Source organism: Pipistrellus kuhlii, unplaced genomic scaffold (genome assembly GCF_014108245.1).
Source record: "Pipistrellus kuhlii isolate mPipKuh1 unplaced genomic scaffold, mPipKuh1.p scaffold_m20_p_26, whole genome shotgun sequence".
Taxonomy (NCBI): domain Eukaryota; kingdom Metazoa; phylum Chordata; class Mammalia; order Chiroptera; family Vespertilionidae; genus Pipistrellus; species Pipistrellus kuhlii.
Genome location: NW_023425525.1, coordinates 961,895 through 972,296, shown reverse-complemented (window position 1 = coordinate 972,296; position 10,402 = coordinate 961,895). Strand labels below are relative to the sequence as shown.

Here is a 10,402-nt window from a genome sequence, read left to right as displayed (position 1 = left end):
AATACACAGACACAGCAACAAGTGTGCCCACGTGCACACAGATACATGCTCCGCAGAGAGCTGTGGGCCAGGCGGGGCGGGGGACAGCCGTCCGGGCCAGACCGCGGGGTGGAGGGGGTGCGGGGTGGGGACAGCGCCCCGGGAGGGAGCCCCCCGCAGGCTGGGCTGCGGCCTGACCTCGGAGGCCATGCTCACAGGAGGTAGGAATCCGGTTCTGGGCGGGTGCCCGGCCCTGGCCCCAGGCCTTCGGCGCTGCAAGGACCGGCCTCCCCGCTCTGCTAATGGGAACAGGGATGGCCTCTGGGCCGCGTCCAAGTTCAGGTCCACGCGGAGCGCCTCCCCGCCGGCCTGGGGCCACCGGAGTGGGGGGCCTGCCTGTGGGTCAGACTCCACAGGAACCCCTGCGGCTGCGGGGGCCGGGAGGAGGGTGCGGGGAGGCCGCAGAGGGGCCGCCCGGCAGCTGTTCCTGCCCCCGGCGCGGGGTCCTCCCGGGGGCGCAGCCCCGGGCCGGGCACCGCCTGCACCCTGGGCAGCTGCCCGGACGGGCTGCGGGGCGGGACTGGGTGCGGGCTGCGTGCGGAGGGTCCTCCCAGTGCCACCCGGCCACTCCTGCTCCCTCCGCAGCCTCTGCTGCCCCGCCCCTCCCGCCGGACAGGTGCGGCCCCGCCCCCGCCCCGCCCCGCCCCGCCGCCCACCTGCCCCGTTCCTTTCCCCCCCCCCCACGCCGCCCCACCTGCCCGCCCCCACCCCGCCTGCCCGGGCGCTGCCTCCGGGGGCGGGGCAGGGGGGGGGAGCGGGGCCGGAGGGGCGGGGCCGGAGGGGCGGGGCCGGAGGGGCGGGGCCGGAGGGGAGGGGGCGGGGCAGGGGGGAGCGGGGCCGGAGGGGAGGGGGCGGGGCCAGAGGGGAGAGGGCGGGGCGGGGCCGGCGGGGCGGGGCGGGGCCGGAGGGGATGGGACGGGGCGGGGCCGGAGGGGCGGGGCGGGGCGCACCTGGCTCCGGCCCCTCCCGCCTCGCGCCGCCCGCCCCGCCCCCGCTGCGGGCCGCGGGCGGAGGGTGGGCAGCGGCAGCGGCAGCGGCAGCGGCAGCGGAGGGAGCGGGTGCGGAGCTTCCGGCGGCTCCATGGACGCGCCCTGCGCCGCGGCGGCCAAGCCCCCCAGCGGGTGAGCGGCGGGGAGGGGGCCGGGCGGGGGGACCGGAGCGGCGGGGAGGGGGCCGGGCGGGGGGACCGGAGCGGCGGGGACGGGGGACCGGAGCGGCGGGGACGGGGGGGACCGGAGCGGCCGGGACGGGGGGGACCGGAGCGGCCGGGCGGGGGGACCGGAGCGGCCGGGACGGGGGACCGGAGCGGCGGGGACGGGGGACCGGAGCGGCGGGGACGGGGGACCGGAGCGGCGGGGAGGGGGCCGGGCGGGGGGACCGGAGCGGCGGGGACGGGGGGACCGGAGCGGCGGGGAGGGGGCCGGGCGGGGGGACCGGAGCGGCGGGGACGGGGGGACCGGAGCGGCGGGGAGGGGGCCGGGCGGGGGGACCGGAGCGGCGGGGACGGGGGGACCGGAGCGGCGGGGACGGGGGACCGGAGCGGCGGGGACGGGGGACCGGAGCGGCGGCGGGGGGACCGGAGCGGCGGGGCGGCGGCGCGGAGCTCGGGGGGACACGCGCCGGGCAGGGGCGCACTGGCCCCGCTGGGCGCCGGGCCGCGGGCCGCACCGATCGGACCGGAGGGGCGCGGACTCGGAGCCCGGCGGGCGGTTGGCGGTGACCGCGGGGCGGGGGCCGGAGCCCGTTGGCGGGCGGCGCGCTCTCCGGGGCCCCGCGGGCAGCCCCCCGCCAGGCCCCGCGGTCCTGAGCGTTGGCCCCGGAGGGGGTGTCCCGGGCGGGGTGTCCCGGGCGGGGTGTCCCGGGCGGGGTGTTGGGGGGCCTCCCGGGGGGCTGGCCAGCACCTGCCGCCCGCCCAGGCCGTGCCGGGTCCCCTCGGGGCCCAGCCGCCGGAGAAGGGGTCCCGGCCGGAGGCTCCCGTACAGCCCCCCACCCCCCGCTGTTTCCGGGCGGACAGCGGGCAGGCCGGGGACCGGGGCCTGGGGCCGCCTGGGCCTGGAGTCCGGCACCTGCCCGGTGTCTGCCCCGGGGAGCGGCCCGGCCTCCCGGGGCGGCCTGTCTGTCCTTCCGGGACGAGCTGGCGGCCGGGCCGGCGGGAGGGCGGGCACAGCGGGGGCGGCGGCAGGTGGACCGGGCGCGCAGGGCGCGGAGTCCGGGAAAGGGCCGGGATGAACGGTGGGCGGCCGCACCTGCTCCGCCGCCCCCGCAGCTGCCCGCGCCCCCTCCCCGCGGCGAGGCCACACAAACAGCACCCAGCACAGCACCCCAACACAGCACCCCAACAGAGCGCCCCAAACAGTAAGCGCCCCAAACACAGCACCCCAACAGAGCGCCCCAAACAGTAAGCGCCCCAAACAGTACAGCGCCCCAAACACAGCACCCCAACAGAGCGCGCGCGCGCACACACACACACACGCGCGCACACACACACGCACACACACACACACGCACACACACACACACACGCACACACACACACACACACACACACACACACACACGCGCGCGCGCGCGCACACACACACAGCCGCGGGGAGGGAGCCAGGTCCGCAGGGCAAGCCGTCCTGAGCCAGGAATGTGGACAGAACTTTTTTTTCTTTTTCTTTTTTCTTTGCGGCGCTCTTGGTGGCGGTTACGTAATTCCCTCTGAGCACACAGGTCTCCCCAGAGGCAGGGGGGAGGCCCTGAGCGCCGGTGTCTGGGGGAGGGGGGGGGCAGGCCGCCCCTTAGGTCTGTGCCGCCGGCCTGTGCCCTGAGCGCTGAGGGGAGCCTCCGGGCGCAGGGAGGGCTTCCCAGGCCCAGGAGGGCGCAGGTCCCCGGGGAGCGGGTTTCCCAGGCCCGGAGCCTGCAGGGCCCCGGAGACTGACTGGGGGGGCGGGGGGGGGCGCGGGCCCGCCCTGCGCTCTCAGCGGCTGGCGGCTCGGGTTCCACTCGGTGTGCTGCCTGCGCTGCTGCGGGGCCTCCGCCGGGTCCCCAGGGGGCGGGACGGTCACCCCGGCAGGTAAGAGGGATCGGTCCCCGGGCTCCGGCACCCTGTCTGCTTGTTTGAACAGCTTTGCCCAAGAACGCAGACACGCTGCTCTGCGGTCTGGGATCCCTGTTTAGTTTATCCTTGTCATTGGTTTTAGGGCCTTGAGAGAAGAGACGGAGAACATAGCAATAGGGCTGCGGAGTGCTCAGAGGTTGAGCGTGGACCTAGGAACCAGGAGGTCAGGGTTCGATTCCTGGTGGGCACAGGCCCTGGTTGTGGGCGTGAACGACAGTGTGGGGTGTGCAGGAGGCAGCCGGTGGCTGATTCTCTCTCCTCATGGATGCTTCTGTCTCTCCCTCTCCCTTCCTCTCTGAAATCAATCTGTATCTATGTATTTACATATCTGTAAACGTGTAAATATATATTTATGTCTATAAGTCTACATGTCTATATCCACATCTACGTTCATACATATATAAGAAAATAGTGCTGAAACCCATGTGGCTCAGTGGATAGAGCATCGGCCTGCGGACTGAAGGGTCCCAGGTTCGATTCCGGTCAAGGGCTTGTACCTTGGTTGCGGGCACATCCCTGATAGGTTGATGTTTCTCTCTCATCGATGTTTCTAACTCTCTATCCCTCTCTCTTCCTCTCTTTAAAAACTCAATAAAATATCTTTTAAAAAAGTAAAAGAAAATAGCAGTATGCTTCTATTAGGTCTAGTAATCCTTAATGTCGTTTTCTAATACTTTCTTAAATCGAATTTATTTAAACAATACAACAAAATTTAATCAACAATATAGTTGCCGTTGTTTTCTACTACTTGTGTCCAACGCTCAGGAAGCATTTTAATCCCTCTGTTGTAAAATTCTTGTGATTTTGATGCAAAAAATTCGGTCAATGCATTTTTGAGGCATTCTTCATTATTAAATTTTTTTCCAAGAAGAAAGTTTTGCAAAGAACGAAACAAATGGTAATCGGAAGGGGCAATATCAGGAGAATATGCAGGTTGAGGGAGAACTTCCCATTCCAACTGGCGCAGTTTTTCAGCAGTGATTCTTGCAGTATGCGGTCGTGCGTTATCGTGGTGAAGAATTACGCCCTTCCGATTAATCAGCGCGGGTTCTTTTTCTCTTAAAGCTTGGGCTAACCTTTCCAATTGGGCACTATACACTGCACTTGTAATGGTTTGGGTAGATGGTAAAAGTTCATAATGAGGAATTCCTTTAAAATTCCACCAAACACACAACATCACTTTTTTCGCATGCAAGTCAGGTTTTGGCGTGGGCTGCGGAGCCTCATTTTTGTCCAACCATTGAGGCCGCCTTTTCAAATTAACATACAGCACCCATTGTTCATCTCCGGTAACAATTTGCTCTAAAAACGGCAAACGGTTTTGACGAGAGAGGAGCGAACTGCAAATTGTGACTCTGATTACGGTTGTTGTCGGTCAACTCATGAGGAACCCATTTTCCAAACTTTTGGACTTTGCCAAGTGCATGCAATTGATTGGAAATTGTTTTTTTGTGAACAATTTAAAGTTGTCGCAAGCTCTTGTTGGGTAATTTGAAGATTTTGCACCAAAAGAGCTTGAAGAGCTTCTTGATCAAAATTGGACACATGGCCTCGACCACTCTTGTCATCTAACGAAAAATTTCCCTCGCGAAATTTCTTAAACCAACGCTGGCATTTTCTGGCGCTAACTGCATCTTGACCAAGAGCACTACAGATGTTTTTTGCAGCCTCACTTGCTTTTCTTCCTAATTGGATCTCGTAAAGCATGCAGTGCCGAATATGCTCTTCATCCGCCATCTTCTTAGCCCTAGTTTTGCAACAAAAACCAAACCAAACACAAACTTTTTCAAGCAAAACTTGTTAATTGCACTTCACACGTTCTGTAGATAGCACGTGTTTGAAGGTCATGTCAATACAAGCCAACGCCAAGCAAGATTTTAAACGAATGTTTAAAAACGACATTAATTATTACTAGACCCGATATTTCCAGACAGGAATCACACGTTTATTCATCGGGGGAGTTAAATCCGAGGAGAGCACTGGTCCTGGGCTTTTTCCATCCTTTATGCACCGCAGGAGCACGGCTCGCCCCCAGGAGCTCAGAGGCTGGGGCTGTGGCTTCTGGTGGCTCTCCGGGGTCACAGTGTTCCCTCCGGCTGCTCCGCTGCTGCCCGAGAGCCAGGCTGAGCCGGCCACAGGCTCCGGGAGGGGTGGCCGCGGCTCCTCCCGGTGCTGCGGCCGGGGCCCAGGGTTCCAGCGGAAGTCTGGAACAGGACTCACTCTTGGGGATCCCGTGGGGCCGGCGGGAAGGAGGTCCCGGGAGCCGGTCCGGGCCAGGAAAGCCCTCCGGGCGCTGGTGGGAGGGACAGAGAGATTGCTGAGCGCAGACTCACGGATCGGGTGCCGGGCTGAATTATTAATAGGCAGTTATTCCTTATCTTTGCCGGGAACACACAAATGCATTTTTAATCAGGTTGAAATTGTATATTTTTCTTAGTGATTTTATTAGAAACAACGACAGGACTGACTTGGTTGTTGTTAAGCTTCGCTGGAGGATATTTTTCTGTTGATGTTCAGAGAGAGTGGGAGGGAGAGGATGCACCGAGAGAGAAGGAGAGAAACATCCATGTGAGAGAGACACACATGGATGGGCTGTTGCCTCAGACACGTGCCTCTGCCCGGGGCGGGGGGTCAAGCTGCAACCAAGACCCACACCCTGGACCGGAATCGAACCCAGGACCCTTCCGTTCACGGCAAGCACTCTATCCACTGAGCCGCGCTGGCCAGGGTGAAGGTTATTCCTTGGGAAGGAGGCTGTACACAGACAGGAGCCAGCAGGCCCGGAGTGGTGCGGCTGGAAGGAATTCTAGGGCTCGGTGGAAGTGTGATCGCCAGCAGAATATTCTAGACCACATGGGAAGGCAGATTGCCTCTCGGTGATGTGACGTTTGAGAGTATGTTCAAGCCCAGCGAGGATGGCCTGTTTCCTTCCGGTGTGACTGTGTGTTTGTGGGAGCCAGCCCGAGAGCCGGCCCTGGGACACGGGGCTCCGTGCCAAGGAGGGAGGCTGGGCCTGGCAGGACCCCGTCCGTGAGAGTCCGGGAGGAGGTGGTGTGTGCGGGGACCCTCAGGAGCAGCCGGCGCCTGTGAGCCGTGGCTGCCTCTGATCAGGCAGCGGGCGGGACGGGGGCAGCAGCTTGTGGGTCGGGTCCTCACACCCGAGCTTCGTGGGCACCTGGCCGGGTTCCCTTCTCTAACACTTCAATCAAGTTATTAGAACGAGGAGTAATTTTTTTATATTTTATTGATATTTTTAGAGAGGAAGGGAGAAACATCGATGAGAATAATTGATCAGCTGCCTCTTGCACACCTCCTACTGGGGATGTGCCCGCAACCAAGGTACATGCCCTTGACTGGGATCGAACCCGGGACTCTTCAGTCCACAGGCCGACGCTCTATCCGCTGAGCCAAACTGGTTTCGGCAGGAATAATTTTTTAAAACTTAATCGAAGTGGGTCACTTGAGCTTATTAAGTGTAGCAGGCCTGCCACCCACAATGGCATTTGCCATTCTGCTCTCGCAAGCAAACAGGGGTGAGTGGAGTGTTAGGGAGAGCACGCCACCGTCAGATGTGCAGGTGGGGTAGGTTAAAAAATATTTCCAAGCTGTTTGGCCACCGTGTCAGGAAATGTGTTTTTATTTTTCAAAGTGGTAGCACGCATAACTTTTTGTTCCGCTAAGCCAGTGGTCAGCAAACTGCAGCTCTCGAGCCACAGGCAGCTCCTTGGCCCCTTGCGTTTTTAGCAAAGGCCAGCTTAGGAGTACCCTAATTAAATAGTTAATAGCAATGTACCTACCTACATAGTTTACATTTAAAAAACTTGGCTCTCAAAAGAAATTCCAATCATAGTACTATGGATATTTGGCTCTGTTGACCAGTGAGTTTGCCGACCACTGCACTATGCTTTTCCCATTTAATTTGAGCTCTATTTTTTAAAAATATATTTTATTGATTTTTTTACAGAGAGGAAGGGAGAGGGATAGAGAGCTAGAAACATCAATGAGAGAGAAACATCAATCAGCTGCCTCCTGCACACCCCCTACTGGGGATGTGCCCACAGCCAAGGCACATGCCCTTGACCGGAATCGAACCTGGGACCTTTCAGTCCGCAGACTGATGCTCTATCCACTGAGCCAAACCAGTTTCATCATGGAGCTCTGTTTTTAGAAGATGGACTTCTGAGCTTCTCCTTCCCCCCCCCCCCCCCCCCAGTTATGTGGATTGGGGTCACATTGCTTAACAGCACTCTGTACAGGAGCCATCCTTTGTGTTGGTAGTGGAGTCTTTTCTGATGTAACACGAGAAGTATTCTCTTGTAATTATAACTTTCCTTATTAAATGAGAGGCGTCAGATGTGTCCCTGTCATTTCACTGCGTTTTAAATGCTCCCCGGGGGGCGGGTAATGGGGACGGGACTGAAGTGTGAACAGATCGGTGTGGCCATGGCCTGCGGCCCAGCCTCCCTCTCCGCCCCCGTGCCCGGCCCGGCTGGGTGGCAGCCCCCCCCCCCCACACACACACACACACTCGGGACTGGGGGCAGGGGCCTCTCGCTTTTGGGATCTGGGAAGTGAAGCCATAAACTGTGTGTGCACCCAACCGTGCTCCCGGCACTATTGGGAAAACAGCTTATAGGCGTCTCTTCGGCCATAATAAGCAGCTGCGGCCTCTCGGCTTCGGTGCTCTGCCATTGCATGTGTCACCCTGTGCTCCTGGGACCGGAAGCCCTAACACGTGAGCAGAGACGTTTGACACCAAATGTGTTCAGTGCCGGTGTCAGCCACAGGGCGCTCGGGTCCGATTCAGACGTAGACTCCGTGAAAGCACGTAGGAAGGTTCGGGTTTCTGTGGTTCATTCGGCCTCTGTGCTCTCCCCGTCCGTCCGCCTCTAATTTAAGGCTACCAGACGTCCCGCTTTGGGCGGGACAGTCCCGATTTTTAACCATTTGTCCCGCGTCCCGCGGTGTTTTTAAAAAGTCCCGATTTTTGGGGAAAAAATCGGGGACTTTTTTAAAATGCCCCAGGACACAGGACAAATGGTTAAAAATCGGATGTCTGGTCGCCTTGCTCTAATTGTGGGGCTGTGGGCTGTGTGTGGGGGTTCGTTTTAGCTGCACATCTCCAGGTGCTTGGCCCTGTAACAAAACCGGGGTGCACATGAATGCCCTCACATGGCTTCACCTTTGTACTCTGTCTCTGCTTCAAAGACTTCCTGCGGCTTGTGTTATGGACTTAGCTAGGGCTGCCTTCATTATCCGCTTCGAAACTTAGCCCTTTCCCTTGGCGTCCTCGCTGGCCCTCAGCTGGCCCTCAGCTGGCCCTCACGTGGCCCTGGGTCCGCGGCCACGCAGGGCCGGACTGTGATCTGTGGCCTCACCGCGTGTCTCCCCGGTGTAGTGTCTGCACTGTCTCGTCTGCGGCCCTGGTGAGCGCTCTCACGTGTGATTCATGTGGTTCCGTGAGCTTTGCACAGAGTTAGCGACAGGTCCTTCTCAGGACCTCGGGTGGGACGTGGCCATGAGTGGGGCCTCAGCGGGTCTGCCTCCCCCAGCCGCTCCCGGCCCAGCTGGGGAGTCCACAGGCGTCCTCCTGGTCCCACTGAGCTGTCTCCTGAAACTCAACTTCAACTGAATAAACTCCACAGCCAGAACATTTCCATTTATTAGAATGGGGAAACAGGAAAAGTTCTTGGAGCTGCTGTGCGGAGGTGGCTCATTCAGCTCCTCTGACGGGCCCGGATCCCGGGTGGACGCTCCCGCAGCCCCAGCCCCACAGGCCCGGGGGCTCAGAGACGTCCCCGCGCCCCTCTCCCCGCCCCCGGGGTCCTGGGGCGCCCGTCCCCCAGTGGGCCAGCCCCTCCCATCCTGGCACATCCACCTCCCGTCTGCTCAGCGGGGCCCTGCGAGGACCCATTCTCCCTGTGTTTCGTGTTCCCGCCATGTGTCACGCTGGTGATGGAGGGCTCCGGCTGCCCGAGCTGGGCGGGGCCCCTCCCCGGCCCCGTGCCATCGGCTGCGTCACTGACCCTGGTAGGTCCTGGCTGGACAGGCGGCTCAGAGGAAGGACCCGGGCTCGGGCCTGCGAAGCCGTGGACCCGCCTCAGCTGTGCGGCTCTCCGTCCCTCCTCAGAGCCCATCTGTGATGTCCTGGCTCCGCCTGCTCTCGTGTGCTCGCCGTGGCCCGTCCTCACACCTGGCCATTCAGAGTGTCGGAGGGCCGGGCTGTGTGGCCCAGCGGTTGGGCGTTGACCTAGGAACCAGGAGGTCACAGATGGATTCCGGCCGGGGCACAGGCCTGGGCTGTGGGCGTGATCCCCAGTAGGGGGTGGGCAGGAGGCAGCCGATCCATGCATCTCTCTCATCATCGGTGTTTCCATCTCTCTCACTCTCCCTTCCTCTCGGAAACCAGTGACAATATCAACATGAAGTCTTGGAGGAGCGGGCGCAGGGACAGGCTTCGGCGGGCTTTGCTGAGGGGGCGCCTCTCCCGGCTGGGAGGGCCCGAGGGCAGCCTGGCAGGGGCCTGGCTCGTCCTCCTCACGCCAGGTCCTGGGAACCTGGGCTGCGGGGTCTGGCCGCTGCCGTGAGTGCGAGCCGGTGGCCGTGGCGGGAGCAGTGGCCGTGGCTCGGGGTCGGCCACGTGTGTCTGTGGCCGTGGCTGCCGCAGGGCGCGGGAGGCTGAGCGGGACTCCGGGGCCAGGAGTGAGTCACCGCTGCTGCGGGCGGAGATGCCCTTGACGCTCCGGGCGGCTCTGTGCCGCCTCCGTCTTCCTCCCCCCTCCCAGGCGCCTGTGTCCTCGGCCACGGACCGGGCGGCCGCGCCCTGCACGCCCGGCAGGGCTGTGCGCTCCGGCAGAGGTGCCCTCCCGCTGCAGCCCAGGGCCACTCCTGCGGGCATGAGTCACCCAGGACTCCGGCACTGGCTCAGGGGGGCGGCGGGCGTGGCTGGCAGGGGCACGGGGAGGGGGGAAGGTGAGGGACGGTCCCGGAGGCCCCGGTGGGGGGCAGGGTGGGGCACGGAGCCCGGCTGCTGCAGCTGGGCCAGCTCCCGGCTTCAGGGGCCCCCTCAGCGCTGCAGCGGCCCCGTTTTCACAGGCGGGACCCAGGGCACCGGGGCCGGCCGGGCAGCGTGACCCCTGCACACGAGCCCCCGTTCTGGTGGGAGAGGAGGTGGCGGAGTTCTCTGGAACCTGAGCTGGGAGTGCGGCCTCGGGAGGGGGGCTCCCTGCGGCCCCCACGGCCAGGCCACGGCCTTCCCAC

The 10,402-nt window shown here is 62.4% G+C and overlaps 1 protein-coding gene across 2 annotated transcripts in view; it reads left to right on the top strand.

Annotated features, from left to right (window-relative positions):
* Window positions 1–1,088: 1,088 nt before the first annotated feature.
* The window catches only part of LOC118727766 (protein cordon-bleu), a 66,988-nt gene continuing 57,674 nt past the window's right edge, over window positions 1,089–10,402 (top strand). For both annotated transcript variants that reach the window (XM_045587183.1, XM_045587184.1), the window contains exon 1: window positions 1,089–1,160. In XM_045587183.1, coding sequence (XP_045443139.1) covers window positions 1,120–1,160 — 41 coding nt within the window. In that variant the 5' untranslated portion in view covers window positions 1,089–1,119. The remainder of the gene's footprint in view (window positions 1,161–10,402) is intronic.